General features: G+C 42.9%; 1 protein-coding gene across 2 annotated transcripts; it reads left to right on the top strand.

Moving 5' to 3' along the window:
* The first annotated feature begins 370 nt into the window (after positions 1-370).
* LOC115173052 (four and a half LIM domains protein 1) lies at positions 371-17,327 on the top strand. Of its 2 annotated transcripts, none has more exons than XM_029731046.1 (6): positions 371-493; positions 14,307-14,488; positions 15,063-15,240; positions 15,842-16,011; positions 16,246-16,432; positions 16,635-17,327. In XM_029731046.1, the coding sequence occupies exons 2-6, from the start codon at positions 14,333-14,335 to the stop codon at positions 16,787-16,789; spliced, it is 846 nt and encodes a 281-aa protein (XP_029586906.1). In that variant the 5' UTR covers positions 371-493; positions 14,307-14,332; the 3' UTR covers positions 16,790-17,327. The 2 variants fall into 2 exon arrangements, with proteins under 2 accessions (XP_029586906.1, XP_029586897.1); XM_029731037.1 differs by lacking the exon at positions 371-493 and adding an exon at positions 7,452-7,561.
* The last annotated feature ends 15 nt before the right edge of the window (positions 17,328-17,342 follow it).

Raw genomic sequence — 17,342 nt, 5'->3', positions numbered from 1 at the left:
AAATGTCACGTCAAACATCTCCATCCTAAATACATTTTCTGGACAGCACAAGACATCCTCCTCTGAATGCAATGAAATCGATATATGTAATGAAAATAGCTTAGGCTACGCTAAGAGTTGCACACCATACTAAAACATTACAAACTTATATTGCGATTGCTTGATTCATATACCTGATCTCAAAGAGCAGCCTGTTGATAAGCAGAAGCCCTTTCTTGATGCTTTTGAATTCTACAGTATTGCTTCCATGACCTCCAGTGTTAACCAGTGAGAAGTTGAGATCCTAACAGCTACATCTTATAAATTCCTGGATGAGGTCATTGTTGATATTAACATAGAGGTTTGGATCATATCCTGCTGTTTTTTTTTTTCTTCTGAGCTCCACTTGCTTTTTAAGGAGCGTCAACGCCGCGTCTGGTACCTCGGCTAAAAACTTACTGTTGGACGCATCACTGTGGAGAGAGGAGGTTGCATATTTTACGCTTGGAGATAGGTGAGTCAAATTACATTTTGAGAATTAAAAAACAACTTCAAACCTAGTAATATTCGTTTTTAGTGTTGGGATAAAGTTTATCTTTGACTGGGAAAATTCCAGCGGACCAGACTTTTTTTGTTATATATTTCTTTACTCCCCTTTATGTCTATGACATGAGTAAATGTTTAAATCACATTTGTTGTGTTTTTGTTCAATTCTGACTTTGGGTCCAAGCAACAACAAAAAACGGACACAAGGTGCATTTGGGCACATTGAATGCTGGTGTACATAATTAAATTCCACGTAGTTGGCACCAGTTGCTTTAAAGAGGTCTGATAAGGAAGGCTGGAATTTTAATAGTCAGTGATATGAGGTAAAGTCCCATCCCTGAAGGCATGTGATGTTTTTATTCTTAGTGCATTTTAGCCTATTGGCAATTATTCATCTCAAGTATATTTTTTTACGAAGCTGTCGCAGTACATTTTGTAGACTGAAAATGTATAGATTTTCAGATAAAACTAAAGATCTGTGAGTGTCTATATGCATATGGTTATTGTGTGGCTTGGTAAAATACTGAAGCCTATGTGGTCAGTTTTAATGGTTTAAAATGAGCCGTTTGGTACATTTACTAGTGCTTTTAATTTCAAATTTTAAAGTTTACTGACATATGGAAAAAATAACTAACTGAAACCCATTTTATTTTCATTTTATTGTGTTCTGTACACTGATGATGTAATCTATTCAATCAAACCAGCTTTCTGGCATAAGACAAAAGCAGCATTTGTCTTCCTCAAGCAAAATATTGTGTACAATGGGACTCACAAAAAACTGTATTGTATATAATGTTGTTTTGGACATATCCAATAGTCAAAATGTGGTATCCAGTATTAATTGAATAGGGCCCTGACCCCATGTCTACATCAATAGTGCTCAAGAATACCATAACAACAGAAGCCTACCTCCCACCAGCCGGTTATTCAAGGTCAGCCCAAAAACCCTTTACAAAACACACAGTACAATAGGTTGCCCTCAGCCCTGCTACACTTTACTGGTTAAGCCAGCTGCCAAGCCAAATGTATGATGTCATTTTCTCCCAGCAGCAGCTTAAGAACACCTGGGAAGGCCCCTCCTCCTCTAGTGTGACTGGCTCTCATTGTGCCAATGACATCACCATTTTAGGCAATAAAAGCCGAAACAATTTTTTGTTTGGATTGGGTTCAGTGCCCATAACTTTTCATAATATGGTACATTAATTATATGGTACTTTACAGTACACTCCTTGTCTCTGACCAGACTGATTGATTCAGTCCTGTTTCAGTCCATGTGAGCATTTGTGCCTTCGTGAAGAATGTGTTCATGCAAAGTTTAATCTGATCAACCAGTCATATAATGAAATACCAGCGTGGCACACCAGCAGGACCCAATGTTTGCAGACATAATGCCCATTGGAACACATTGTGACATTGATTATGTTAGATCAGAGGGCTCAGCTACTGGAGGGCCTTGTGTTTCCTGTATGGTCCACATCAGTCCCAGGGACACCTGGCCTTCTGCCCAAGAAGACAGCCTCTGGAGCGTTAGTGTCGTCTGTTTGCTCTCACTGTGTGTGTGTGTGTGTGTGTGTGTGTAGGCTTGCGCCTATGTGTACTTGTTGGTTAAGGGGCTTGTAAGTAAGCATTTACATTTACATTTTAGTCATTTAGCAGACACTCTTATCCAGAGTGACTTACAGTAGTGAATGCATACATTTCATACAATTTCATACATTTTTTTTTTCTGTGCTGGTCCCCCGTGGGAATCAAACCCACAACCCTGGTGTTGCAAACACCATGCTCTACCAACTGAGCTAAGGTCTACACCTGTTGTATTCGGCGCATGTGACAATTCAAATTTGATTTGAAGTATGTGTAGATGAGTGGAGCTTATGAAATAATGATACAGCACGCTCACTAGCCTTCCAGCTGACTGCGGAGTAGATCCTAATTAGGCAATGTAGTGTGTCTGACTGACCGGCTGGCTGTGAGGGAAGCAACATTGTCTCCAGTGGAGGCAGAACTGTACCTCCCTGCTTTATCCAGAGCGACTTTACAAGAGCAGTTAGGGGTAAGTGCCTTGCTCGAGGGCACATCAACATATTTCGAACCAGATTTTGGGGATTCAAGCCAGCGACCTTTCAGTTACTGGCCCAACGCTCTTAACCGCTGGGGTACCTATCACCCATCTCCACACCTCATTGTGTTGTTGTTACAGAGAAAGAGAGCGAGAGAGAGAGAGCTCATAACCCTCTCCCAGACCCTCTTTCCAATTGGCAGAAGTACTGTGTGACTCTCCAAATGACTATGAATGTAACCATATTTTCTAACTTGGGGCTCACTACTTTTTAAGGGCGGTCTGCGGGCTTATAGGGAGGGATGAAGTGAGTCTGTCTTTAAGAGCTCTTTCCATCGTCCTACTTGACGTATACTGGGGACAGACTCCTCAATCTATCTTTATGAACAGAACAGACTGAGCTATTGGAGCAGTTTACTTCTGGAGAGATTCAGAGAGCTGTGAGTCATGCAGAAGAAATGGGAGCTCGAAGTGTTGGCCGGCCCACTGTGAAATCCTTATCAGTGTGTGCGCGCTTGTGTTTGTGTGTGGAGCTCAATGTCATGGAAGGGAGGGTTTGGGGGGGTGGTGAATGGAAAAACACATATCCCCCCACACCCCCTCTTGTTTGGAAACACTGTTGCCCTCGATTGACACATAGGACCGAGAATAAATGTGTGGTTGTCTAGGGGGTAGTGACCTTTGTGTGCAAGTGGGACGTGGATATCATGTCAGTGTCATGTCTAGTTGCGAGATGAGGATGTGGGCATGTGATCACGTTCAGACTTGTTGACAAAATGGCTCCTTGTGTCCACTCAGAAATCACACATATTTGACCCAGGTCTGTCTCCACCTTCACCTCTGTTGTTGCTAGGGAACATGTGTTGATATAGTTCTGTGTCTATGTCACTGTGTCTGTGGTGGTGAGTCAGTAATACAATAGTACTCCCCTGAGATTAGACGGCCTTATCACTGCCCTTCCCACTGACCAGGACCAGGAACGGATGTTGACAGAGTCACAACAGAACTCAGACAGACAGAGGGAACATTCTGAGAAATTACCCTTTGGATAGGCTGTCCTTTTGTTTCTGTCTGGGCTATTTCAACCATCCATTAACTCATTTATTACGATTAGAGGCTGACATTTTTGGCCAGAGAGCTGGTCATTGAGAATGTGTTATTTAAGCAATAAGGCCCGATGGGGTGTGTTATATGGCCAACATACCACGGCCCAGGGCTGTTCTTAGGCACCACACAACACGGAGTGCCTGGATACAGCCCTTAGCTGTGGTATATTGGCCATATACCACAAACAGAGGTGCCTTATTGCTATTATAAACTGGTTACCAACATAATTAGAGCAGTAAAAATACATGTTTTGTCATACCCGTGGTATACGGTCTGATATACCACGGCTGTCAGCCAATCAGCATTCAGGGCTTGAACCACCCAGTTTATAATGACAACTTAAACACAGCCACACAAGATGAATAACGCATGTTGCCAGTGGACGTCAGTGTTACTGTAACACATGGTAAGGGATAATTTGTGCTGCAGGGTGGGTTATCGACAGATCTACGAACTGTGAATAAACCGCGGACAACGTACCAGTGACATAGCCGTCTCACAGGGCTATGGTGATCTTAGGCTGTACAGTAGAAGGGGTGTCGGCATGTTCTAATGACCCAATCAGGACCTACTCCTGCATCTGGTCAGGAAGTCCACTCCAGACTTCCTATTTTTTCCTACCTCTCTAATCCCACTGGTAACATGTGCAATACCACTCTGTCTGGTTAGATATATGATGTTTATGCACCGAGGTTTTCAAATGACGTCGTTATCTACCACCACCACCACTACTACCGAACGGCTGCCAGGTTATCCTCTGAACAGTTCTTTTAATCTCTCCCGGGGAGCATAAAGACTGAGACCAATAGCGTTTCATGCAGTGGAGTGCTAGGATGCATTGAGGGACAGCAAATCTGCGGTGCAGAGAGTCCCGATATCTGTGTCCTGGTTGGATAGGTAGACACACTGTGACATGGACACAGTAGATTAGAAATATAGAAAACTCAATGTAGTCGGCATCTTCTCCTACAGTGTGTCACATGTATCGTCAACAGTTTAACACTTCGGTTTGTATGGCTATTGGCTAACGAACTCCTATCGGTTTCCATCTTCAGATTGGAAAAGGTATTTGTGGTTCTTGTGTGGTTTGTTGTCGCTGCTGGAGCCAGGGTGAGTGTGCGGTGCCATTTATGTCCTGTTTAAAGGCAGTACCTAAGGGACTGGTAGGCGGAGCGGGCATTCCTCTGCCATTGTCTACTAGGGGAATAGACACAGTCTCAATAGCGGTACCCGCAAATGAGCCTGTCACACCTCTGCCAGCATTCCAAACACGCATGCGTACAGGGACATGCACGGACACATGCACGGACGCACGCACGTTCACACACACACACACACACAGACACATGCACAAACACACAAGAACACACACACACTGATTTATATTGTCAACACAACAACTGCCTGTTACAGAGGGAGGGGGAGATGGAGAGAGATATTGAGAAAGGATAAAGAAAAAGAACAACTGAGGGAGGCCGTACAAGGGAGAAAGGGACAGGGATGAGAATAATGGGGGGATGAGTGTACTAAACAGAGGACAGAAGACAGGGCTCTTACTCAGGGGGCTTTAAAGGGCAATCTGTGATTGCCACATCAATTTGGGGATTTTTAAATGTATGATATGACTTACACATGCCTCATGAGCTTAGTTCAACTGTCCTACCCCACCAAAACCCAAAATATAAGCTTTCTCTAATGTCTGTAAACAATGTAAATGTAAACAAACACTGAATAGCCTTCAAATATGGCTATTCAGTGAAATCTAAATATTTTGATTTCGTGGATGGTCAATTCTTGCATCCATAGCTCTGTATATGAATTTGAGTGGTTCCATTTTTCCAAACCCATCCCTCAGCTTTTTATTAACAGGTAGTCACTGATCTACAGATTGCCCCTTTAAGTGGTGTGTTGTGGTGTCCATGATACCTACCTGATCATAAATGTTACTCTGTGGGTTTAGTTTAACTGAGGGACAGGTGATTTACACAGACAGGCAACAAAACAACAAACAATCAGTTCAAACCTCAGTAATGGGAGAAAACACATTCTGTGACTACAACCAAATGTCTTAAACAAGCCTCCACTACTTTGTATTCTCCCCATAGGATCTGTTGTCCTCTGGCTTATTCTCCTGGTCGACATGGGTTTCATCCCAAATGGCACCCTATTCCCTATATAGTGCACTGCTTTTGACCATTGTCCACGGGGCTCTAGTCAAGTGTAGTGCACTGCGTAGGAGGTAGGATGTCATTTGGGAGAAACACAGGGAGAAGTGCTGAGACATGGTAGACTCATTAGGGCAAGTAAACAATGGGTATCATGGGTCTTTACTCGGGTCATTGACTTGATGATGTCTTGATTATTTAATCCAGTTTCCGTCATTACCTCCCATACTTTCCTGTTCATTTTGTGTGTGTGTGTGTGTGTGTGTGTGTGTGTGTGTGTGTGTGTGTGTGTGTGTGTGTAACCATACTTATGTGAGGCATTGTGAGGTCCCTGGCAATTCCCAGCCCAAATATTATCATGGCAAAAGTCGTGGCAAAATGTGTAGAATTGCAGGAAATTCGCTTTTAAGCTGCAACAATCTCTCTCCACCCCATGACAAAGTGGTTATAATTTCAGGAAATTAGCTGTAAAACTGATTTTCTTTTCTCTCTTCCCCATGGCAAAATGAGTAGAATTTCATGAAATTTGTTATAAAATGTATTTTTAAACTTTAGATTTTTCTCTCCACCGTCACGACGGGCCAGGAAAAGGTTTTGCCCGCCAGGTGCCCCAACCAAATCTTGCTCAAGGCCCCCAGAAGGCTAGGGCAAGCCCTGGCTACTGGTATAATGCATTTAGTTAAGAGAGTTAAGTAGTTTAACTGCACAAATATATTGATTGCACAAATCCGTTGTCTGCATGTGTGGGTATGGATGTGGGTACGCAGACCCGCGAGCCACTGCGGTCCTTCATGATGAGTTCATATTTTTTGTGGCCCCCGCCCCCATCAAAGTGGCCCATCCCGGGTCTAGGGTGTATAGTTCCTTTTGAGTTACAAAATAAATCCCTCTTACTGTGAACAGCTTCGCTCCTTTCAAGGAAATATTTTCACTGAGAGACACTAAGGTCAACATTGGAAAAAAAGTGTTTGAAAATGTGTCTCTTTTTTCTCCTTTGGATCTTAAATGCATCTTGTGTTTGTGCCTTGAAGAACCTTGTCTGGGAGTGCTTCAGAGCATAGTTTCTAGAACACATAATCTGGTCATGTAAATACAGACAGACACACACAAACGCACACAGAGACACACACGCAGACGCAACATACACACGCACGCACAGACTCACAGACTCACACTCTCTAAGTGTTGATGGTAATATAAACAGCGTTACTAAACAAACTAACCATAAATTATGGCTTGATTAATACACTGTTTGCACAATGTTTTTCAGCACTTTCACTGAGTAATGATATCAGCTTGCTGGTTGGTTGCAGTGTTGCACCGTCTCAGCCACTGTCTCAATGTTAATATAATGTATATATTATATATAAAAATAACATAGGGGGCAATGTTGCCTCTGATGTCACAGCCATGGTATTGGCTTTCTCTCTCTCTCCCTCCCAACGCTCTATTCTTCTGATACATATCCTAAAATGGAATGGACAGTTCATGGTCGGGTTTGGGTGTGGGGTTAGGGGGTGAGGGGGCGGCTGTGGGCGTCAGGCTGTGGGTCAGAGGGGGGTGTATATATAACCCATACCTTGGTGGGGTGTGTGGTCTTCTTTCTCCCTGTGTGGATGCTACTCTCTCCTCCGGTCCTTGGATTTGTCTTTCTCCTCTCCTTACCTCTCTTACCTGGACCTAAACATGGCTTACAGACTTTCAGGTAGCTAAAGAAATAGGCTGATGTAGTGTGGGGTTGCATTGTGATGGATGCTTGTCTTGTTCATACGGGTTCAATCCATTACTGATACCTGGTGCTGGACAAGTGGTGGTGGTTTGGGGAGATTTTCTCAAGTTTGGTCAAAGACAGTGGCTGGTAGGTTATGGAAAGTTCCTCTTGGGCCTTGGCTAGAAATATGGGTTTGTTTGGTGCGTCATAATGGACATTTTGTGAGGAACCACTACTCTGGAGTTCATTTTCTAATTATTGCATTTTTGGTGGAAAGGAAGCTAAGGTCTTATGACACCACAGAGGGAGCAAAGAGGTCCGTAGAGTAAGTTGGAAAAAAATTCTGGAGAAAAGTGATGGTTTGACCTTTTTCAAGGCAATGCTATTTACAGCTGGATTGATGCATCTGTATCGTGGAAATGAAGTCCTTGGGACAGCATCATTTAGGCTGTAAGTAGTGGATCAAAGATGATTCATTCAATATGTTTTTATTGGGTACATTTCAAGTCAGACAGAGATCTCACATGGTAGATACTATACATACAGTGCCTTCAGAAAGTACTGACCCCTTGACTTTTTCCACATTTTGTTGTGCTACAAAGTAGTATTAAAATGTATTTAATTGTCTTTTTTTTGTTGCAACAATCTACAAAATACTTTATAATGTCAAAATGGAAGAAAAAATGTAACTAATATATCTTGATTAGATAAGAATTCACCCCCCTAGTCAATACCTTTAGCAGCGATTACAGCTGTGAGTCTTTTTGGGTACATCTCTAAGCTCTTTACACACCAAGGATTGTGCAATATTTGCCAACTTATTATTTTTAAGCTCTGTCAAGTTGGTTGTTGATCATTGCTAGACAGCCATTTTCAAGTCTTGCCAGAGATTTTCAAGCAGGTTTAAGTCAAAACTAGGCCACTCAGGAACATTCAAGGTTGTCTTGGTAAGCAACTGTAGTGTAGCCTTGACCTTGTGTTTTAGGGTTATTGTCCTGCTTAAAGGTGAATTAATCTCAGAGTGTCTGTTGGAAATCAGACTGAACCAGGTTTTCCTCTAGGATTTGACTTGTTCTTAGCTACATTCAGTTTATTTTTATCCTGCAAAACTCTGCATTTCTTGCTGATGACAAGCATACTCATAACTCCCGAGTGGCGCATCGGTCTAAGGCACCGCATCTCAGTGCTAGAGGTGTCACTACAGACCCTGGTTCGATTCCAGGCTGTACAATAACCGGGCGTGATTGGGAGTCCCTTAGGGCGGCGCACAATTGGCTCAGCGTCGTTAGGGTTTGGCCGTCATTGTAAATAAGAACCTAGTTAAATAACATTTAAAAAGAAACAATGCAGCCACCTCCATGCTTGATCATTTGTAGAGTGGCACCCAATGATGTGTTGCATTTGCCCCAAACACTTTGTATTCAGAACAAAAAGTGAATTCCTTTGCCTCATTTTTTTTGCAGTATTACTTTAGTACCTTGTTGCAAACAGGATGCATGTTTTGGAATATTTTGTATTCTGTACAGGCTTCCTTATTTTCACTCTGTCATGCAGGTTAGTATTGTGGAGTAACTACAATGTTATTGATCCGTCCTCAGTGTTCTCCCATCACGGCCATAATTCTCTGCAACCGTTTTAAAATCATCCTTGGCATCATGGTGAAATCCCTGAGCATTTTTTCTTCCTCGCTGGCAACTGCGTTAGGAAGGACGCCTATATCTTTGTATTGTCTGGGTGTATTGATACAACATCCAATGCCCAATTAATAACTTCACCGTCCATGCTCAAAGGGATATCTTTTTATTTTTATTTTACTAATCTATCATTTAGTGCCCTTCTTTCTGAGGCATTGACTCCATTTGAATCTGTGCTTGAAATGTTCTACTCAACTGAGGGACCTTACTGATAATTGTATGTGTGGGGTACAGAGATGGGGTAGTCATTCAAAAATCATGTTAAACACTATTATTGCACACAGAGTCCGTGCAACTTGTGTGATTTGTTAAGCAAATGTTGACTCCTGAACTTATTTCGGCTTGTCATAACAAAGGGGTTGAACACTTATTGACTCAAGACATTTCTGCTTTTCATTTGTTTATTTAATGTGTCCAAATTTCTAAAATCAAAATTCCACTTTGACATTATGGGGTATTATGTGTAGATCAATTTAATACATTTTATATCCAGGCTGTCACGCAACAAAATGTGGAAAAAAGTCAAGGGGTGTGAATACTTTCTGAAGGCACTGTAGCAGTTGATCTTACTGACCCCCCTCTCTCTGGGGTCCGTTTGGCTTTGATCTGCCATCAGTAAGCCATCCGTGATCAATGTTAATGAGAGCCAGGCTCTGTGAGGCTATCCCTGGCACCATCCTGGTTCACCACTCACTGTGCTCTTACTCTGACCTTTCCTCTGTAAAGTGTTTCTCCCACCCCCAGGGACCAAAGTGGTGTACTCCAAAAAGAGTGCTGGTGCATACCATGGCTGTTTCTGTGGAAGCAGCTGTGTGATTGGCAGTAGCTGAAAGGCTTAGCGCTTAATCACAGTGCTCTTTTATTAGGCACATCTAGACCCACAATGGTCACGGTGGCACGCACAGTGTCCTCAATAGTCAATCATCTGACTTTGTGGGCCTAGATGTCCCTGACAGATGGGCACAGTGCTTACACAGAATGGAATGCATGGTTTACTCAGTTTGAGATGGATTTGGGCTTCTGAGACTGTGATACCTTGATACCCTACTGCCTCTAATCTAGCCATTGATCCTGTCCTGCCAATTGGATTCTATTGACCTGATCCCGACTGGCTCGTACCACTGAGATAAGAATGGGGATGACTCACCGGTGGCTCTGTATAGGGGCTTAAGCCAGGCTGCCTCCTTTATCCCTCTGGCACAGTGAAGACGGGCCTCTCTCTTTCCCCTCTTCTACGAATCCTTCCATCCTCACTAGACACTACAGCTGGGAGAGAACACATACCGCAGCGGCTCTAACTCATCCCGTTCAGTTCACCACATCCCCAGGCCACTCGAAGAGCACCAATTGGCACTCGTGAATATTTGCAGTGTTCCCACGGCTACCAGGATATATTGTCATTCCATCATTAGTATTTCCCCCCCATTGCTCTCATTGTATTAAAAAGGTTTAAGATACTTGAACGCTCACAATAATATCACATCTGTTGTCTCATTAATCAGAGATATTTTCGTGAAGACGGGTTGGTTGTTTAGCAACAAAACCAATGTGTGCACAACTATGGGGCAAAACAGACAGGGTTGGCTTATATTGTTGACAACATGTGAACTGTATTTTGTCTCCAATGTTTATTGAAAACATAAATACATTTGCACAATCAGCACTTGTCTCTCAAATAAGGAGATGATCGTGGACTACAGGAAAAGGAGGACCAAGCACGCCCCCATTCTCATCGACGGGGCTGCAGTGGAGCAGGTTGAGAGCTTCTCGTTCTTTGGCGTCCACATCACCAACAAACTATCATGGTCCAAGCACAGCAAGACAGTCGTTAAGAGGGCACGACTAAACCTATTCCCCCTCAGGAGACTGAAAAGATTTGGCATGGGTCCTCAGATCCTCAAAAGGTTCCACAGCTGCATCATCGAGAGCATCCTGACGGGTTGCATCACTGCCTGGTATGGCAACTGCTCATCCTCCGACTGCAAGACACAACAGAGGGTAGTGCGCACGGCCCAGTACATCACTGGGGCTAAGCTTCCTGCCATCCAGGACCTCTATACCAGGCGGTGTCAGAGGAAGGCCCTAAAAATTGTCAAAGACTCCAGCCACCCTAGTCATAGACTGTTCTCTCTGCTACCGCACGGCAAGCGGTACCGGAGCACCAAGTCTAGGCCCAAGAGGCTTCTTTAATAACTCTACCTACATGTACATATTACCTCGACTAACCGGTGCCCCTGCACATTGACTCTGTACCGGTACCCCCGGTATATAGCCTCGCTATTGTTATTTTACTGCTGCTCTTTAAAATTATTTGTTACTTTTATTTATTTTTGGGGTATTTTTCTTAACTGCATTGTTGGTTAAGGGCTTGTAAGTAAGCATTTCACTGTAAAGTCTACACCTGTTGTATTCGGCGCATGTGACATATACAATTTGATTTGAAATACATTGTTACAGTTGTTGGTTAGGTAGATAGCATATTTGAGCAACTTACGATTCCCCACATGGCAGTTTCTTGTCATTCTTGCAAGTAATCTGGCCATCCAGAATCACAACACACTGACTTCTTCCCCATGGAAGCACACACTTTGTTTTCGTGACATTGTCAGCTAACCCATCTATGAGACATGTAGGAGGCTCGCAAGTGCATGACATTGACAATCAAGATGATCACAATGACACATACTGTAGGTCACTGAAAGACTGAAAGAGCATTGTTCATTCCAGGGAGGCCATAGAACACAACCAATCTCTTCCAGGACACAGCTGGGTCTTCACCCTTACAAAAAAAGATTGCAGTTTTGAAACTGCAGTAAAAGTACAGTAACTGCTATTTTGGACGCAGTAATTGCAGAATAACTGCAGTGTACTGCAGTTATACTGCACTCTAACTGCATTTATACTACACAATTACTGCAGTAAAAAAAACAGTGTTATTTTGGATGCAGTATTTGCAGCATACTGCAGTTATACTGCACTCTAATTAAGTAATAAGGCACGAGGGGGTGTGGTATATGGCCAATAAACCACGGATGTTCTTAGACACGACGCAACCCCCGAGGTGCCTTATTGCTATTATAAACTGGTTACCAACGTAATTAGAGCAGTAAAAATACATGTTTTGTCATAGCCGTGGTATACGGTCTGATACACCATGGCTGTCAGCCAATCAGTATTCAGGGCTTGAAACACCAAGTTTATAATTACAGTTATATTGCAGTGTACTGCAGTTATACTATACTCTGAATGCTATATTATTCCTAAAGGCAGTGTTGGGGAGTAGTGAACAACATGTAGTTCAACTAGTAATTTAACTCATTTCTGCAGTAGCTTGGTGGTAGTTGAACTAAACCAAATCTAGATAGTGTTTTCACTAGTTAATTGCTTAATACTGGAACTACACACAACTTTTTTTTGCAAAAAGCAGAGAAAATATGGGTGAAGTGGGCAATAATTGACATTCTATAAACATGATCCCAAAGGGATCGGTCTTGCAATTTGTATTCTATGACATTTCAGATCTACATATGATAATCTTCCACGAAGTAGTTTGGATGTAGTGAACTACTTTTTCAAGGTAACTTTAGTTAAGTAAACTATATGTTTCTTAAGGGTAGCTTTAGTGTAGCTTAACCTTCTTCCAGTGTGAAATAATTGGTAGCTTGGTAAACTATATTTTCAGAGTATCTCGGTCTTATCCTGACGGATGATCCGCCTGTGCCGCCCATTGTGATCGGAATGTTAATGAGAGGAGCAGAGGACGTTGTTTACTCTAACAGCCAATGAAATGACGCTGCCAAAAAGAAGACAACGGCAGAGAGGTTAGGTGGGATGTGATGGACTGAATGAGCCAGGCACTCTAAAAATATGACTTAAAACTTTCCAACAAAGCCTGATAAAGTCAGCCAACCCCCGCAGGGCCTGAGTTAGACAGAGTGATGACTAGACGCTAAAGCTCTGTTCACAGCCAGACATCTGTGGGTCATTTTGAGGCAGCCATTTTCCACACACTTCCCTCAGCCGTTTGGCATGCCAGTGCTAAGCCCCTTGTCTGGTTGGGTCTGATTAGAGGACAGATCTCGTACTGGGATGCCAGCTTGAACATGTATTTTTCTTAGCTTGGATGATGGATAGGTTTTGTGTGTCTGGGTGCCTGCTAGACAGGGCCATGTTTTGTCAACATGACAGTGTGTGTTAGTCCCAATTGTCATACCTTAATAGAAAATGACTCAAGTAAAAGTGAAAGTCACCCAGTAAAATACTACTTGAGTAAAAGTCTAAAAGTATTTGGTTTTAAGTATATTTAAGTATCAAAAGTAAATGTAATTGCTAAAATATACTTATGTATTAAAAGTATAAATAATTTTAAATTCCCTATATTAAGCAAAGCAGACAGCACCATTTTCTTGTTTTTATTATTTACGGCTAGCCAGGGGCACACTCCAACACTCAAGCATAATTTACAAACGAATCATTTGTGTTTATCGAGTCCGCCAGATCAGAGGCAGTAGGGATGAGCAGGGATGTTCTCTTGATAAGTGCATGAATTTGAATATGTTCCTGCCTTGCTAGCATTCAAAATGTAACGAGTACTTTTGGATGTCAGGGAAAATGTATGGAGTAAAAAGTACATTATTTTCTTTAGGAATGTAGTCAAATAAAAGTAGTCAAAAAATATAAATAGTAAAGTACAGATACCACAAAAAACGACTTACGTACTTTACACCACTGGTTAATGGCAGTGTGAGGACGTTTGGAGGGCCCTGAGTCATTATTCAGGTCTGGGTGCATGCGTTGTAGATGGCTGAGGAACAAGTTCCAAGTTTTAATGTCATGTGCACAAGTAACACTTTTTTTTGGTTACTACATGATTCCATATGTGTTATTTCATAGTTTTGATGTCTTCACTATTATTCTACAATGTAGAAAATAGTAAAAATCAAGAAAAACCCTGGAATGAGTAGGTGTGTCCAAACTTTTGACTGGTACTGTACATATGACTTGTTCCCCAAGGTAAATGTGATTGTTGTTGTGTGTTTGTACAGGGCCGAGGAGCTACTCTACTTCCACCATGACGGAACGCTTTGACTGTTACTATTGCCGTGACAACCTGCATGGGAAGAAGTATGTGATGAAGGATGAGAAGCACGTGTGTACAAAGTGCTTCGACAAGCTCTGTGCCAACACATGCGTCGAATGCCGTCGCCCCATTGGGGCTGATGCCAAGGTGGGTATCGCATATGTCCTTGTGAGTGTGTGCGTGTGTGTGTACCCTTAAATGTGTGTTCATAAAGCTGATTGGCTTCAGTTCATATGTCCAGATTAAGGCCAGTGTTACATATCTGTACCAGTATCCACAAAGCCTTTCAGAGTAGGAGTGCTGATATAAGATCAATTTAGCCTTTTAGATAACGAATATGATTATATGGACAGGTGGCGACCTGATCCTGGGGCAGCAGCCGCCGCCTCCACAACATAACAGTCACAGATACTTACTTGTGTTATAGACACTATCATTGCTAACGAACCCTGAAGTATTATACCATTCACATTGTTTCACCGTGACTAGTGTCTACCCCAGGGTGTCCGTATTGGCTGTCTGGCCCTTCATGCTATGCTGCACTCAAATTCTCGTAATCTACACTAACGCTTTCCAGAAGGACATACTCTTTTTTTCTGGCTAACACCTCTGAATACCGTCGCCAACAAATGATTGGGGAAAGAGTCTCAGTTTGATGAGGTGTGTAGGAAGCCCATGTGAATGAATGCATCTCACGCCTTTCCCTCCCTCCTCTGTCCAGGAGCTGAACCATAAGAACCGTCACTGGCACGAGGAATGCTTCCGCTGTGCCAAGTGCTACAAGCCCCTGGCTAACGAGCCCTTCGGCGCCAGGGACGACGGCAAGATCATGTGTGGCACGTGTGGCTCCCGCGAGGATGGCAACCGGTGCCAGGCCTGCTACAAGGTGGTCATGCCAGGTGGGCTTAACCATACCCATAATACACTTCTTAAGTGGCCTAGCAGTGTGCACATGGCTGCTGTTTTCATTTATGTTGTTCATGTGAAGCCCAGGGCAAATTCCGACTGTGTGTGTGCGTGCGTGTGTAAATTCACTCTGAAGCGCTAGAGTGGGCTCTGGGCGTTCGTAAAGTCAGACCGTTGTCAGATTGTCCGTGTTGAGGAGTAGGGTTGATCCAAGTGTTCTGACCTCACAACGGCAGTCAAGCACCCGAGCTAACTGGCTATCTTGTTTGCTACTTTCAGACACAAATGAGAGAACATCTCACTGACCATTTTACTCGCCCTAGCATAACTGGTTAGACTGTTTATGTTATCTAGAGCGTTGGTGACTAACTGAGCTGCTGGCAACAAATTAATTACGTGTTTTTCCCGACGCTTACTGATACCGGTCATGTTCAACAGGTGTTGCGCATTCGTAAATGAATCCGTTATTCTGCACTCTGGGACACTCAGACAAGAGTACTCTGAAATCGGATTAGATAGACAGTAAATTTACGTACTCACCCACTGCGTGAAACAAGTGTCTGTTTTCTAATGTATTATATTTTTGACTGCCAGGCACCCAGAACGTGGAGTATAAAAACAAGGTGTGGCATGAGGAGTGCTTCACCTGCTTCGAGTGCAAGCAACCAATCCGCTCGCAGAGCTTCCTGAACAAGGGCGACGACATATTCTGCGGCCCATGCCACGAGAAGAAATTTGCCAAGAAATGCTTCCACTGCAAGCAGGTGCATAAGACCTGCCCCTTCACACACCCACAAACAGAACAAAATCGTTGTCATTCTGTTGTGAATTTTGTTTAACATGGCAGGAAATAGTGTAATACAGTAGGCCTAATTATAGCATTCTTATACTCAAGTATACCAACAGAAGGTACAAGTTAAAAGGAAACGCTTTCAGTTATTCATACAGAATAAGTACATGGTCTTCCAATGCAACTAACATGGTGTTTCTCCCCTCAGCCCATCACCACAGGTGGTATAAGCTACCAGGACCAGCCCTGGCACTCCGAGTGCTTTGTGTGTCATACATGCCGTAAGGGCCTGGCCGGAACCCGCTTCACCTCCCACGAGGAGCATGTCTACTGTGTGGACTGCTACAAGACCTCCGTGGCCAAGCAGTGCAATGGCTGCAAGAATCCCATCACAGGTCAGACACCCACACTTTACATGAACATTTATGCCTTATATTTATTGTATAGACACCTTTTATAATAAATGAAGGATTTCATTGTGTAGGATGGAATGTTTTTAGTGAGATTCAGTGGCATTAATAAGATGTTATGGCTGTAAACTGGCTATAATATATCTGGCTCATTACTATGCTGCACATACTCTCCCCCATAATACAGGGTTTGGCCATGGGACCAACGTGGTGAACTACGAGGGTCACTCCTGGCACGAGTACTGCTTCAATTGCAAGAAATGCTCCCTCTCCCTGGCCAACAAGCGCTTTGTCATCAACGGAGAGGACATCTACTGCCCTGACTGTGCTAAGAAGCTGTGAGCATGGTCAGCAACGGGGGCAGAACATAAACGGGATAAGCCAAATAACTCAAATGAAGTGGCCAATCAAGGGTTTAAAAGAGAAAGCATGTATTAGGTTATTCACCTGAATGAAATCTAACAGCAGTTGAATATGAATCTTGTTCCACTGTTTTCTGTCATTGTTGAATACTAAACACACCAAGTGGTTTGTTTTTTTTGGCCTACAATATGTAATACTAACAAGCTTGGGTCAAATCCAGAACTCTGCATAGTCAATAGGGAATGCCCTTTCCCGTTCCTTACTGGAACAGTAATAATGGCAATTACATGCTTCTTGAATCATATACTTGCTATGTAATCAGTCACGGTGTCTCTGAAGTGATGTTTGAAGAGCTGTTGAGGGTTTTGCGTATAGGGCTTCAATAATCAGTATGGACAAACTAGGTCTTTGTAGGTATCAAAGTGTTACGCTCAGAGTCTAATCATGTACTCAGCTTTTTAAAGTGAAGTTCAGGATGTGAATGCATATTATTGATCAATAAAGGTAAGTGCCAAAATGGTGTTTATTTCCC

Source organism: Salmo trutta, chromosome 3 (assembly GCF_901001165.1).
Source record: "Salmo trutta chromosome 3, fSalTru1.1, whole genome shotgun sequence".
NCBI lineage: Eukaryota > Metazoa > Chordata > Actinopteri > Salmoniformes > Salmonidae > Salmo > Salmo trutta.
This window is presented reverse-complemented; position numbering and strand designations above follow the sequence as displayed.

Excerpts from the sequence above, each read along its gene's own strand:
- LOC115173052 (XM_029731037.1), top strand. Across the intron at positions 16,012-16,245 it reads AATGCTTCCACTGCAAGCAG|CCCATCACCACAGGTGGTAT; the intron begins GTGCATAAGACC and ends TTCTCCCCTCAG. Across the intron at positions 16,433-16,634 it reads CTGCAAGAATCCCATCACAG|GGTTTGGCCATGGGACCAAC; the intron begins GTCAGACACCCA and ends CCCATAATACAG.